The 15859-nt window shown below is 44.3% G+C and overlaps 1 protein-coding gene across 3 annotated transcripts in view; it reads left to right on the forward strand.

Moving 5' to 3' along the window:
* NARS2 (asparaginyl-tRNA synthetase 2, mitochondrial) overlaps positions 1–6697 on the forward strand; it is a 63017-nt gene extending 56320 nt beyond the window's left edge. For all 3 annotated transcript variants that reach the window (XM_035892700.1, XM_035892698.1, XM_035892699.1), the window contains one exon: positions 5907–6697. In XM_035892700.1, coding sequence (XP_035748593.1) covers positions 5907–6051 — 145 coding nt within the window. In that variant the 3' untranslated portion in view covers positions 6052–6697. The remainder of the gene's footprint in view (positions 1–5906) is intronic.
* Positions 6698–15859: the final 9162 nt, after the last annotated feature.

Genomic DNA, 15859 nt, shown 5'->3' on the forward strand with positions numbered 1-15859 from the left:
CCCCCCCCCCCCCCTTCTCTCCCAAGGAATTTACATCTATGCCTGTTAGTTAAATGTAGCTGCCTTTGGATATAGTTATTAGCCTCCTGTCTCTCTACCCAGTACATTTTCTGCACTCTTGGAAGACAGAAGAGAAGTTTCAGGTTTGAATGCTGTGAGTGTAAGAAACAGAAGGTAGTTAGTGTCCAGAATTTATTCTCAAGTGAAATGGCTAGAATAATGGCCGATGTGTAAGTTGTGCAAGATAGTAGGACAGTATTTAAGATCCAAATAAATATTGCTTTGTCATAAAACACTAGCATTAACTCTATTTTGTCAGGCTCTGGAATGGGCTGCCCAGGGAGGTGGTCAAGTCCTCATCCCTGGAGGTACTTAAAAGAAGGATAGATGAGGTGTTTAGGGACATGGTTTAGTGGTGGGATGGCAGGGTTAAGTTAAAGGTTGGACTCGATGATCTCAAAGGTCTTTTCCAACCAAAGTGATTCTGTGACAAAAAAGCAGAGTAAGTGTGGGATTCTTCACTCTCCTCTTCCCACAGTATGAAATCACTTAGGAACAGCCCAGTGCATGGCAGACCTTTACATCATGCATTTTCAAACAGGGTGAATGAAAGGTCTTCCTTTATTGTTTGCATTTATGGGCCAGAATACACCATGTCACTTCATCTGAGGAAGGATTATCCTGACCAAGGATGATCAGTTGTGTGGTTAGATGCTGAGGAAGTCTGGTGTTCAGTGTCAGAGCCTCCCAGCACTAGTAAGATACCTCAGCCCTGCCTCACGCTTCCCTCCAAGAAGATTAAGATGTTGCTTATCAGCCATTTGCATTTTCATGTGATACATAGCAATCACATTCTGGAAATTCTTTCCTCCTGTGATCTTGTTTTGGAGACTCTTTCCTCTTCTATTCCCTCCACTCCATTGCAGGTGATGTAACTCCCCAGAGAAGATTAAAACTGTTGTTACCCCCTGCCATAGCAGGGTCTGGTGTCCTAGGAAGGTGCAGGGTATGAGTAATCCCAGATGCTTCTGGACTACAGTCCAGAATCTGCCAGAAAACAGGTAGGTGGTTTGCCAGCATCCATCTTTTCAGTGGAGGTGGCAGGAGAGACTGAAATTAATCTCCTCCAATTTAGTGATTGAATTTAGTCTCCAAAGCTGGCTCATAAACTCCTTGAAGAACAGTTGAGTCATTCCTTTTTAAATATAATATTTGCTGACTTTAGAATGGGCAGCTGTATGAGCTGTGGTCCCTTTTGAAATTCCTTATATATTGCCATATCTTTGTTTCTACCTGTTTTCTTCTCCGACTAAGCATGAGGATATTGTGCTTCAGGAGTGTCTTGTTTGTGGGAGAATCATTGGGCAAAGAGATGACTGATGATCTGAAATACTGCTGTGCTTCTGCCCATTCCTACCTTTTAGAAAGCTTTTCAAAAAAAGTAGGTAACGGGACATGGTCAAAGTCCTCTGCATCTTCTTCAGTTCACTACATCTTTCCTGTTGTGCAGGTTTCTTTCCATAAAGAATATGAGTTGCAAAAGTATTTGGCTTGATTTTGCTGAGTTATTTTATCTTATTTTCACACTCCTTCCTTTGCACTGTAGATAGAAGAGAGCTCAGTGCTGTAGATGCTGATCTTGGCTAGGCTTGGAAAGGTCTGTGGAAGCGAGGTGGCAGAGTTGGGCGGTCAGAATTCCCTTGCTTTCTCTGTGACCAGGGAGTGTTGAGTCTGTTGCCTTGTAAATGGGGGTCCTCATCCTGTTTGCAGTCTCCAGGTGCCAGCTCAGCACGAGCAATAACAAAGCAGGTACTTTGTAATGAACGTGTCCCCACTGCCATCAGCTTGAGCAGCATTTCAGTCTTTCTACACATAAGGCACCCATTTCCTCACTCTGGTTATCATCATGCGCATCAGTGGAGAAGATGGCCTCATACTGAACCCTTTACAGTCCAGGTACCTTTCTGATCTTCTGGTCTAATGCTGGTGAAAGTACACAGTGGCAGGGCAGGTGTTACCTGCTGTCTTAGCATGGATATCGCTATGTTGTTTTGGCCTTGCTCCTGCTTTACATGGAGAAGACCGAGCTGTGTTGGGCTCTTTAATTTCTAATTTTCTTTGAAGCTTGAATGCCGGAGTGTTCTGTTGGGTCCTGGTGTGGCAAGGTAGAAAGGAGGAGTTGGACTTAAGGAACAGCAGCACTGGTGAGCCATTTGCAATCCACGACCACTGACAGCATTCATATTATCCTTTAACCTCCTTCAGAGCCCACCAAAACCAGCTAGCCCATCGCTCTCCTTGGCAGGTGCCTGGTCCTATGACTCCTGCTTTGGGGAGAAACCAGGGCACCGTGCTGGGCCATACAGAGGCAGGCAGAAAGTCAGTGCTAAAGCCAGACAAAATATGCCCAAACCCCCACTTGTGCCAATGGGATTGGGAGAGTCAATGGATTGACCTCCCCGAATGCTTTTTTTGTGGACTCCCAAAAAGCTGTAGCAGAGCAGAAACTGTCAGAAACCAGAGACTGTATTTTACCCAGCATCAGAACCTGGTGATGTTTTGCGTGTTTATTTCCTGAACCATTCAACAAAATGGTCTTTCAAATGTCATTTCACTAGTAGTTTTTCAATACCCTCATTTTTTTTTCCTTTTCTTTTTCCCAGTAGAATATTCAACTTAATGGGCTGCAATATCTTTGTTCTTTCAGCCTTACTTTTTTCGAACTGGCTGCAGAGGCTTCACTATAACAAGAGGGTTACATAAAAGATCAAGATTATATTTGTTTTGAAAGGAGACCGAAAAGAATACATTCTGCTTATGAATGGTCACTAAGAAAACACTGATCTTTGTAGTGCCTTGCCGTGCAACAACAGGAGCTCGTGATGATGATAAAAGGGTATAGATTTTTAAAAGGATGAAAGGAAATGCTCTTCTAACTTGGCACATAACAAGCTCCTGGAATTCATTGCCAGGGGATGTTGTTGCAGCACATACTTCAGTAAGATTCAAATCTCCGAAGAACTACCAGTCCTCCAGGTCCAGAACATGAACTCCAGGGCTAGCTGGGGTCGCAGAAACATTTCCCCTGTATATAATGTTGCACAGTCCCCCAGTTGGCAGTGGAGGGCTCAGCTCTCCTCTTAAGTATGAACTACTAGGAGAAATCACCAGACTAGTTCATGACTGGTTTTGAGGTGAGAAACATCCAACGTCTGGAGACTGTTGAATGAAGGAAAACCTCAGGGAGCATTTTCCAGCCTAAAGGGAATTTTCTCTTCATCTGCAGGCAGTTACTTTTTCTTTCATCTGGGAAGAATGGAAAATTTCTCAATTCCTTTGCTTCTTCTAAGCACAGTCATCAGAAAGGATTCACAGGCTTGATCCTCAGCACGTTTAATTCAATGGACTTTTTCCATTAACTTTAATGGATTTTGTTTCGCTCCTTTTGCCAAAATGGCTTCTCAGAGTGCTTTGAGATCTATAGATGAAAGCCCTGGATAAGCAAGGGCAGAATTTATTATTATTGTTCATCTGGAAGAAGCTGAGTTATTTCATCTCTTTACAATGACTTTATGAAGTTTGTTGCCAGCAAAAGGGGAGAAAAGATGCTAGGCTTAGTCTCAACTGTCTTTGCACAGGCTGAGATATGCTTATAGACGTCATCAGAAATGTTTGTGCTGTTATTGATATTACTAGTTGCAGCTCAAGTTGTCACTAGCTGGCTTGCCAGTTCTGCTCAGAACTACTGAGCTGGTACAAATTAATCTGCCATGGCCAGCACCCATATCCCTCACATTTACAAGGTCTTTCCCATTTCACAAGTCACCACCCTCAGCATCAGATCTGCCCATCATCTTCCTTGCAAACCCTTAAAAACCTCGTAAGTGGAGCTCCCTGGGGGCAGTTCCCAGTGCATTAGCAGAAACTCAAGTTCTTACTGCAGTCTCTACCAAGTGGATAGAAATTAAGACCACCATGCTGTTGCACAGCCTGCACATTCGTATCCTAAGCATAACCTTCGTCAGAAGGTGTGGGGTGGATACAGCTGAGCCTTAGCAAGCCAAGGTAACACCCAGCAGTACAGACAGAAAGCACATGGCTCCCAGGGATCAGAAAACACACGTCCCACTCTTGAGCCCGCTGTTCAGCTTGCAGTACAGTTGTAACTGCACTTTGTGTGTCAGTGCTAATAGGAAGAGGGCAGAAGTTCTACGATTCTGTGAAGTTCTGCTTCTGGTTTTGCTACTTGGACAGTGGAGGGGGCGGGGAAAAAAAACCCTGAAGATTGGATTGAGTGTAATAAATGGCTTCCCAGATTTTAACTACTGTTAATGAACTGCAAGGAAAAACAGTATTTGATGGTATAAAAGGCATACTGTCAAACTGAGTTTGTCAGGGCGACCTCTTGCAGCTGTAGAATTTGTTGGAGAGTATCTTTATTTTGCAAGTAGAGGTGATCAGTGGCAGTAGTTTGGCTTCACTCTGTCAAAATGTGGTCTTCAAGCCATCAAAATTCTTAAGTCCAAGCAAGTAAACTTAAAAAATACGTATATTTAAGAAAGTACACTTAAACATCTATAATGTATGTTTTATATATTTATATATATAATATATATATACACACACACAAATATACTTTTTCCTTGCAGTTCATTAACAGTGGTTAAAATTTTGGAAACCATTTATTACAATCAATCCAATCTTCATTTTTTCCACAGTTTTCCCCCTCTACTCCACTGCCTAAGTAGTAAAGCATATAAATGCATTTAAGTGTACTTGATTTTTTTTTTTAACTGAGATGATAAAATATTCATACACAAAGATTAGAAGCATGTAATACATCTGGAGTCACTCAATCCCTTGCTAGTGCATTCATATGAAGAATAACAACTCTGTGGCCTCAGCAAGCTCAGAAGTGGCCCCATAAATCAATAGAACCACTGAGATGTTTTTCACTCCGATTAAAATAAAACTGTTGGTGACAATTTATAGCTGCAAATATAGTTCCCATGTATCACATCAGCTACAGTCCAGCTGGGAAATGGGGAACTCTAAAGAAGAGCCATCATAATCTTGTTGACACCCATATATTTGGAATATCTTCTTCCAAATGTTTCCCGAGTTTTCTGTGCACAACAGGTGCTGTTCTCCAGAATGAAATGGCTTGTTCCAGATCTCATTTTTGGCGAAAATATATCCAAGATTTTTTGCTGACTTACTGTGGAAATAAATGAATCAGTCTGTAAGAGTGAGTGGGGGAAAAGTAACAAAAAGCTGTCATAATTACCTTAAAAGGGAAAAAAAAAGAAATCTGAAGGAATATTCAGCAGACAGCGAGACCTATTTAGGCTACTGAAGAAATTACTGGAAATGGAATGACTTAGGCTATTGAAAAGAAGACAGAAAATGAAAGAATTTATTATAGGGCAGATTTCAGCACCAGCATGGCAAGGGCTAAACAAACCTAAGCAGGCAACTCCGTCCCTAGCAGTAGAAATGTTTTGTGCTTCTGTAGGAACCTGGGTTTGTGCCCCTGCTAGGAATATTTTCGATACCAAAACTTATAAAGATGCTTTCCATATGAGCAGAGCTACGGTGTTAAGACTGTTCTTTGTCCCCAAATGAGTTCTTGCTCCTAAACAAAGCAGGCTCTAGCATACTGGCAAGGCATAGCTGTGCTGGTTTAAATGCATTTGCACTTGGGGTTTCTGCTAATACAATTCTGCCTGTCAGGGAGCCGCACCTCTTCACACCCCTGACCAACGCCTGCTCTGTTGGCGGAAATCCACAGTGGTTAGGGTCAAAGGGAAGTAATTAAGATGGAAGGCAAAACCCTAGATAAAAAACTCTCTGTAATTACATCAGCGTAACCGTGCTGCAAATGTAACTGTCTGTTTAAATTACAGGTATCTAGACCTCCGAAAATTCGGCTCAGTTCCTCACGGAGGCTTCGGAATGGGGTTTGAACGCTACCTGCAGTGCATCTTGGGAGTTGACAATATCAAAGATGTCATTCCTTTCCCCAGGTTTTCTCACTCCTGTCTCCTGTAGCCCAGCAGTTGATTCATGTGGAGCAATGGTGGGACTGTATGTATATAACATATAAGGATATGACTAAGTGTGTTTTAATAGGAAATCAAGATAATTTTTATATCAGTGAAACTCTGGGTGAATTTAGTACTGGCTCACTGAAAATAATACGTTCTGCTGAGATTATGGAAGCACACTTGCAGTTAATTTGATAGCAGTTCATGTCTTCTGTGCACTTCAGGAGTATTAATAAATCCCACTTAACTAAAGGGTTAAGATTCTCGGGAGACTGGTACAAGCCATGGAAGGACTGAATAAACATTGCTGGGAGGTAGTGGGGATTTTATGTGAAATATTAATAAGGAGGTGTGACCTAAAATGGACTGAGAGCCAGGACTGCTGTGAGGCTTTAATAGGCTTTAATTAAATGCCTGCACAGTGCTTTGAAGATTGAACGTTATAAAATTGTGAAGCATTGTCATGGCTGTGATGCACTTGCTCTTACAAAATGGCTACTGTAAAGCATGATTCTCCCCACCCTGAGTTAAAAGCAAATATTGTTTACTCTGGAAAAATCAGCCAAACCTAGCAAGGAGAAATGTCATATTGGAACTGCTGGAGTGAATTGGGTGAATGGTGTTTGATTTTGTGAGTCATCAATAAAGATGTACACTGGGTTGTTTTGCAACTCTGTATGGTTTCTTCTTCTGTTATAAAACCGTAGCGCTCAGCATCATAGTGTTTCCTTCAGTGTCTTTGGTAGATGTTTCCATTTCTGTATACCCAGATTAGTTGTACAACTTCTGCAGGAGATACCGGTTTTCTGTCTCCAAGAGAGCACATGTTCATAGCAGAAAGAAATGTTCAGTTAGATGAGGGTTCATTCATCTCTCCAGAGCCAACTTGCAGTTTATTGATGGGTTTTTTGGTTGCTTTGCTTTTTTGTTGTTGTTATTGAGAAAATATCTCATGTGCCCATCGGACCAAGCGGTTTTGTCTAGATTTTGAAACAACCAACATACGCTCCCAAGCATTGCTTATGCATTAAGTAATTGCTTATCACTATAGGATCTGAAGTCCTTGCAGTCTTTAATGGGTTTATGCTCTCAGCTTCCCTGCCAGGTAAAGAAATACTTGTTTCTGTTTTGAAGACGGGAGTAGGGGAAGATCAGGTGACTTGCCCAAGGCAATTGGTAACCGGTGGTTTATTTGGGACTTGAACTGTCCAGCAAATGGTCATTTGCGTAGTGCTTACTACTCTGCAGCCCTAGACGGCTGCAGTATAAACAATATATATAAAAAGAAAAAGCAAGGTAACAGCCTTATTGCCAATGAACCCCGTGTAAATTGCCACATACAACGTGAAGTGGCTGCAGAACAGCCCTGAAGACTTCTTTTCCAAGTAATGAAAGGGACTGAAAAATAGTAATCAAATAGCATTGCGCTGGCAATATTGCAGTCACAGTTCTCTCTGGTAGGGCTGTATAATACTGCACCTGCAGTATCTAAAAATACATATTTATGTCATTTGGCACCTGCCGTGTTTCAGTTTGGTCCACGGCTGGGGCTTTTATGTGTTACAGTCATGCAAACATCACCACCACAAGGTCATTGTTTGGGGGAGGGGGGGTGTGGTTGTTGCATGCGCTGAGACATCCCCTGAATATCAAGATTTTTTTCATCTCTTCTTGATCTGCTTGGTTAGGCAGGTGTTAACTGTGCACTTGCTGGTTTGTGTTTCCCGGTAGAGCCTGAGCTGGTAAGCCTGCTTCCACAAAACGGTTCAAGCACCCGCCTTTTGAAACCACTGAGAAGTTCCTATATCAAACACCCGAGTATCTTCTTGCATTTGGACCATCTCTCCTTTTAATGCATTGTCTTCAACGTTATTGCTGGCCTTTACGTTTTGGAATTACTTCTCTCAGCAGAAAGATGTGGAAAGAGTACAGCTGCCAAACAGCCCCATCCATACCACGTTCCTAAGTGACTTGCGATCAGCAGGTCCGCAGTCACTGGTTCTGTCACGGTTGCTGTAAATGAGAGAGCTTGAACTGGAAGCCCATCTGCTGAAAACAGAGTGGGTGGATGGCAAAAGCATGTTCCGTCCACTCTGCTCTCATCCCTGCGGTGGCTCCGGGAGGGTTGTGTTGGTTTTGGCATCAGCAGGCTGTTGTCACCGGGAAGTTGTTGATCGCCTTGTGAGATGCCTGATCTGATGGGCAGGGTGGGACTAAACGGTGACAGGTGAAAAACGGGGTGTAGAGAAGAAGACAAGGGAAAGTGCCGAAAAGTCGTAGGACAATGTAGCATGAGTCACGAGTGACAGGGGAGGATAGCAGGACGGTTTCAAACGGGCTTGAAGAGTGGTTGTCAGGGCCTTATACGAGGTGACAGCTTGCAAGAGCCAAGGGCTGGTATGATCTGCCCTTCGTTCTTTGCCTTGATAAGAGGTTGTTGCAGGACAGAAGGAAAAGATTGCACCTTTGATTTGTAGGTAGGTAGATGTAGGAAGAAACGTCAAAAGCTGTTGGTTTTAGGGGTGGGTTTTTTTATTTTGCAGTTGTGGGGGTTTTTTTTGTTTTTTTTTTCTGGTTGCAGCCATTGCAGAAAGGTAGATTTTTAAGGAAAATGTAGCAAGGATTGACCATGAGTGATTCTTGGTGCGTTTCTGACTACGTGTCCAAAAGGAGCGGTCTCCCCTGTCTTCTACATGTATTTGTTTCATTCAAAGGTATGCGGCGAGTTGGAAATCCAACCGTTAGGGTTGTGAGTTAAGGGGGCATTGCCCTTGGGTCTACAAGCTCATCCAAAAAACTACCCCCAATAATCTGGTAGAATAAACAGGAGGAGAGCAGGGTCGTTCCCAACAGAACTAACCAGATGAACGGTCAGGCTCAGAAGGGAGAAGGACGAGTTGTCCAGTCTTGGAAACAGCCTTCAACATGCGTTGTTTTTCCTAGCGGTGGGAGAGAGGAGAAGGTAGAGGCTGAGGCCCATGTGCATGATGATAATGCTTAGGGTTAATACCAAGGTTGGCGTTCTTGTGAGAGGCTTGATTTATGGGTACCATTGGTATTGCCAAGGAATGCGACATGTTTTCCCTGGGATTTCCATGTGGAATGTCATGTATTTCCTTCGAATCTCCTCTCCCAGAATGAAACGGAAGTTAATCTGGAGGACGGGGGAGGTTGTTCCTCTTGGACAGGCAGGGAAACGCACTGAGAATTTCTTAGATTTAAGCAGTTTTTCTCGCTGCATCTTTGCTTAGAGTCTGCGCGCTGGCAATGGCTGAAGCCAGATAAAACCTCTGACACTCCTTCAAATAAAAAGCTGTTATTCCTTGCCACAGGAATCATCTCTTAGCCTGAGCATGCAGTGCAGTAGCTTACATTGGGGTGTTTTCCGTGCAGTAAGCGGTCCGCTCTCAAGGCCAGGTGACCAGCACGGTCTCTGCTAGCGTCCTTTCGGTAAGTATTTCTTGGCGTTTCAGTTCCTCAGCAGCTAGTACTGCCTCTTTCCAGGTTTGTCCTCACTTTGAGCTTCAGAGGAAAGAATCAGTGTCATTGATTGCTGCGTCTGTGGCTCTGCAACGTTAGGACAGAGTGATGGGAGAGCAACACCGCTGGGAATAAAAGAGCAGTGCCGTAAACTTTGCATAACCAAATGCCAGCCTCTCAGAAGAGTGTTTAGAGGAAAACCTTTCTTTTCACTTCAAGAATATCAGATAATCCCTTCACAGGATTTTTATGTGCAGGATCAAGGTATCCCAAAGTACTTTATTTTTAATTTAAAAAATAATACCTGCAGAACTAACACCACCTCTCAGTCCTTTCTTTTTAAATCCACAGGAGAGCAAATGCGTGCTCTGAAGCTAGTGGTAGAGATTGCTCTTCTCCCCCTTACAGTTTATGCTGTGATACCATGGCAGGGTTTAGATCCTGGGCAGTTGTACTAGCTTCCATACAAGCATAGATGAAAAGATACATCACTGGGCCAAACGTTTAAAAGTCAGCAGACCAGCACAGGGATTTTAGCTGAATTACCTGCGTTCAGGCCCCCAGACCTGGGGGGAAAGCAGCAAGGTGCCCAGCTCAGCAGTCCCCTCTCTGGTTTATTCGGTAGTAGTTGTAATTTATGAAGCATCACCTGTTTTGAGGGAATGCCAAGACTTTGATGGGAAATGTTACGTACAGTCTTGCTGGCTGGACTAATATTGATTGTTTTGGAAATGGCTTATGGATGTGTTTTTCTTCGGGGGGAGGTGGAGACTAATTTGCCAAGAAACACTTTGGTCATTGTTTCCATTAAATGTGTGTGTAGAGGTAAATGTGGCTTTGCTGCTGCTGAAACCAATAACAGTCGTTATTACTGTTGGTTTAGCCTCTGCCTTACGCTTAGGGACATTTGGGAGATGGGTCCAAAGGAGAAATAAGAAAGACTTTGTGTAAAGATTGTCAAAGTTCTAATTTCCTCAGATCTAACCAAAGCTGCCAAAGCCACAAAAATGGTGGTCTCGGGGGTGAATTTATTGTTTTGTCTTACTGTTTGTTGCAGAGCCGTGACCTTCGGAAGGATTGTAAAGTTTTATTTTATGATCCTGCTGGTAGAGAGACGTATGTAATTTACTATATGAGTTCTTACAGACTTGGCTAACAACAAGTTTGACCCAGAGTTCAAAGAAATTATGGCTCCCGTTGTTTTATTGCTGCTGTGAAATATATTATTATCTGTCCTACAGCTGTGTCTCAGTGTCTGCTGCACAAGTTGTTCAGCAAAGATGATGTAAAGGGAGAGCTTTCACATAAAGGGCAGGAGAGGGGCAGGACTGTGTGGCCATTTAAAAGACATATACTCGCTCCGTCAGAAATTGTAGGCTCGATTATGGCTGACATGTGGATGAAATGACTTCGGAATCCTTGTTGCTCTTATTGCTGACACTATTTTACTGCGGGAAATTGAGGCACGGAGCAATTAAGCTGCTTGCCCAAGGTTTATGGAAGATGCTTGGCAGAACCATGGAACTGGCCCAAATCAACCGAATCCTTGCTGGGTGCCTCCCCACCAGACTTCCCTCTGTTTGCCTTTCAGTGCGCTGCCACACCAGGAGCAAGGCAGGATGTTTGCAGCTGATCTGGTTTCAGACGCATTTCTGGCATTGCTAAGATCCTAGACTGTGCTTCAGTGATTTTTATCTATGCCTGTATGTCCCGAGGCCTTTCAGAGATAGCAATCCTGCTGTTTATTTTTATTACTCTTACAATTGATTTTTTTCTGAATAATTTGAGGCAGCCAACAGAGTACATTTTTAATTTTCTTTGCAAAGCTCGATCTTGCTTTTTGCTCTTCACCAATAGCTGTATATCTTTACTGTCTTCAGCAGGTTAATGTACTGATACTTGTAAGCGCTGTAAAAGTGGAGGTCTAAATTTTCAAGAAGTCACCAATCCTACAGGTTGCTGGCAAAAAAACACGCACACTGCTCAGAAAAAATTATAGTGTGGGCTGAGAGGTGGCCTTGATAAATCACGTAAACACATAAGTTTCTATATTGGACTGTTCTGTACTATCTGCCATGACTTCCAAAAGAGGCTGGATTTCCAGCCACAGGGAAAAATAATTCTATTTCATAGACACAATGGTTTTGTAATAATACTTCTATGGTGTCTTTACCTCCAAAGTGATTTTTGAGCATTAATTCAGTGCTATCTTCGTGGCCATTTGAAGATCCTGGGCTCCAAGTCCTCAGTACTATGATTAAGCTGTGTGAAGCGGGCTTGTGATCCATGTTTTTCTGACACACTGGTCTCCTGTTTTCTGCTTGTCCCTCAGCTTTGCTGCTGCTCTGTTGGTGAATGCATGGCCATGGGCTGCCTGTCCAGCTAGACACCCGCCCTAGGCAACTCCAAGGCTTGCTGACCTCTCTGTGTTGGTGCTGCCAGGGCTTTCACATAGCTGTAATGCTCCAGGTGAGTGCAGAACAGTCAGGGACAGGTGAAGGGACTTGCCCAGAGGCTATGGTGGGAAGCAAGAGTTAGGATCAGGGTTAGATTTCCAGGCTCCCCTGCTTGAGTCGAGAACAGGTTTCTCCCATTTCTGCACAAAGTTATGGAAAACCAGTGCTCAGCCGGGACCCAGTTTGCAGCTCCACAAGATCCAGCTGCAAGCACTTAACCTGCTGCAGAGCTTCTGGCATCGCTGTAACCATAAGGCCTCGTTCTGGCAGGTCAGAGTCACACGATGGCATCTCCATGAAGCACTTGAAATGACCTCTGCAGTTGTTTAGTATAAATAAATCACCACGAGCGTTCAGGCTTGCCCAACAGCATGTACAAAGCGTCACAGCCGCCGAGAAGGGGCTCTGCACAGCAGCTGAAGTGCTGGGAAGGGCGCGCTTTAGGTGCCTCTCTGTAAACGTTCGTGGGCGGTGCTTTTCCATATCGCCCTCCACATCTGAACTTTGCCACCCGCAAAACCCGAATAACCACGCAAATCAAATCCGAGGGCCTGGTTTATACAGTGGCTTCAAACAGTCTTTCAAATTCCATTATTATTAATGGCATTAATAAATTATTAGCATTTATGGTGATTTAGGAAGTATAGGGTTCAAGTATTTAACAAATTTCATGAGCCTATTTGTTAACAGACTTGATGGATGACTTGCTGGGCAGGATTACGTTGCCGTCTCACTGGAGTACGTGCTGAACCATGGTGGTTTTAGCACCGTGTTACTCCAGGCCCTGACTGAGATTTGGTACCATCTGTAACAGTGCTGGTATGGAAAAAAGGGAAGAAAGTTTGTGCTAAACCCTCTGGGGTAGAACATTATGAAGTGTTCATTTCCCAGATCATTAGAAACTCAAAATAGCCATCTGGCCAAAACCAGAGATGCATATGCCTGCATCTATGGCTTAACAACATTCAGCCGTGAGGGTGGCTGCTCTGTAGCGTTTGGGACTGGGAGCTGGAGGGCATCCTTTGCTGCTGATCTTAGGGAAGTCTCTTCACACTTTGGTCTTTTCACGGGTGATCCGCAATTCAGCATTGAACTGACTTTTAGGAGGTGTCTGTCTAAAACGCAGTCGACGTTTCAACCAGGAATATAATAAAGACGCTTCCGATGCCTCCAAATGGCCTAAAATGCTTTGAGACCACAAGAGCGTATCACCTCCACGCGTTACTCCAGTGATTATTTTCACTGTTTAACAAGTGCTGTATTTCAATCTCCATCTGCCTGGCCTCAGCATCTGTCGGGAGAGTATCGGTGTGTCTTGACTCTCAGCATTTCAGGGGCATTAGGCAAGACCACAGGCTCCTGAATTTGCAAAATTTGACCTAAAGTATGATGGGAACAGGCCTTCAGATGCTGCTTCCGTGACTTAATGCTGGTAAGAGCTGGGGGGTCTGAAAATAAGGTCTTTATGCTGCTGGCTTTGTTACATTTATCAGCTGCCACTTCTCACCTATAGATTACCTCTAGAAGTCTGCTATAAACGCAGCATTTTGTATACTCCTTATCCTCAGCTGGTGATGTACAGTGGAAAATGGGACCTGAGGGACTCTTTCCTCATCAGCCATTCCCTCCTGCTCGTGGGCTCAGCTTCTCTCCTCATACAGTAAGGATAATAAGATTTATATGTCTCAAAGCTCATGCACATCATAGGTCTACGCTCCAGCAGTTTTAGCTCCAAGCTGTGCATGGTCTACAGTTGTAAGCAAACGTAGATAAATACTCTAAATAATTCACGCTTTCTAGGAGATGCCTGAACGTAATATGACAGCAATCACTTCTTTGTTCTAATAAAATTTTTAGTTTTATTGACTGTACCATGCAAGCTCATATCCTGAGGGGTGTCCTTGGAAGGAGGAGTAAGGGGAAAGCATCTGTTTTTATTCTGGCTTCTGTTTTGACCAGCAGATATAATGGCACATGACCGTTGAGCCGACAGTAATCCAGTTACAAAAGTCTTCAGAGTTACTGCACCAACCAAATTAAACTTGATTACATCCAATTATGCTGAAAAGCCAGACAACAGCTCTTAGCTTGGGGTGAAGTAACTTCTTGCGATCGCATGCGGGGAGGCCTTGCGGGGTGTCAGGAGGATAATTGCTCGTTTGCTCTACCACAGAGCACCATCTGGTCTTGAAGTAATGCCTAAGGATGTGAGAGTATACCAGGATCGGGTAAACAGGCAGGGGAGCCCAGCAAAGATTTCTCCCTGCTTGTTTTATTATCATTTATTTATGGTTGCTTGCCCTGGGCCCAGCTGCGGTCAAAGCCCCATTGTGCCAAATAGTGTCCGTAGAGGGAGTCCTTTCCATACAGAGCTTCTGGTCTCATCAAGAAAAAAAAAAAAACAAGGATGGAGTGGCCTTTATGCTTCAATCAGAACAGTGTCCGTGTCTGGAGCACTGCCTGGTGCTCTTTTCCACTGAGCAACGCTACAATGGTTTTCTGTTTTGAGAAGGTGAGAAAAAAATAGGAAAACTCCCAGTTTCCTTCCATTCCATGGTGGAAACAGCTTATGTGGAAAAAAGAAAAGGGGGTAAATGTAGCTGCTGAAAGTCTGTATCTGGATCCAGTTTGCATGAGGAACTCATCCATCCTAGAAGGAAGGACCGGGCGTGAAGAAGCTCTGTCTGGGCCCGAAACTGAGAAATGTGTCACAGAATCACAGAATGGCAAGGGTTGGAAGGGACCTCGGGAGATCATCCAGTCCAGCCCTCCTGCTAAAGCAGGTTCTCCTAGAGCGTGTTACACAGGACTTCATCCAGGCGGGCTTTGAATATCTCCAGAGAAGGAGACTCCACACCACCCTGGGCAGCCTGGGCCAGGGCTCTGTCACCCTCAGAGTAAAGAAGTTTTTCCTCACATTCAACTGGAACCTCTTCTGCTTCAGTTTGTGCCCATTGCCCCTTGCCCTGGCGCTGGGCAAGGGGCACAAACTGCTGAGAAGAGTCTGGCTCCATCCTCATGACATCCAGTAGCATTCTGACCCAGCTCAGCACCAGGCACAACGACTTCTAACTGCCCAGCTTTCTGAGGGAAGCAGGACTGGGCTTCAGCCTGGCCTGTGCTTCCCAAATAAGAAAACTGCGTTTGTTTATCTTCAAGTGCCAGGATTGGAAGTGTCCTCTGGCTGCATCCACAGACACCATCCAGCTCGGCCCCCCAGCCCCTCCCCATGCTGCCCAGCCGTCTGCACCCATTCTCCATGGGATGTGCTGGGTTTTGCCAGGATCTCAGAGTGGGGACCAAGTAGGCTGAATCCGTTGTTTTCCCATCACCACCACATCACCATCAAGCGTGTGCACCTTGAACGTTGCTGACCCACAAGTCAATCTCTGCCCTTCTCTCTTTTTTTTTTTGGAGCCTCTATTAAGGTGTCAGAGCTCTGATGCCCCCAGCTTTGCCAGAACGCTGTAGTGAAGGTGCTTCAAACTGTCTCGTCATCTGATCGAAGCATCCTGTGCTACTCTTCCCCCCGCTCATGGGAAGCAGGCAGTGCTGCTGGAGCTGCTATCATGCGATGGAAAGGACCGGCTTGTGGTTCGGCTTCGATTGCTGTCGTTCTGGGGGGCTGACGGAGGGTAGAGAGCTTGAAAAGGCTCGAGGTCTTGAAAGAGATGATTTTTTTATTTTTTTTTTTAACCTTGAAAATTCTTGATGAAATAAAAAAAAAAAAAAAAAAGCTGCTTCCATCTAGCTCTGCTGCAGGAACTGTTTCGTGAAGATAAAGTCAGGTCGTATTGTTGCGGAGCTGGATCTCATGAGGTCGGGCATTTGCTCAGAATTGAAAAGCAGGCGTGTAGCACCAAGCAGCACAGTGGA

This window comes from Egretta garzetta, unplaced genomic scaffold (assembly GCF_000687185.1).
Source record: "Egretta garzetta isolate BGI_Z169 unplaced genomic scaffold, ASM68718v1 scaffold323, whole genome shotgun sequence".
NCBI classification, from domain to species: domain Eukaryota; kingdom Metazoa; phylum Chordata; class Aves; order Pelecaniformes; family Ardeidae; genus Egretta; species Egretta garzetta.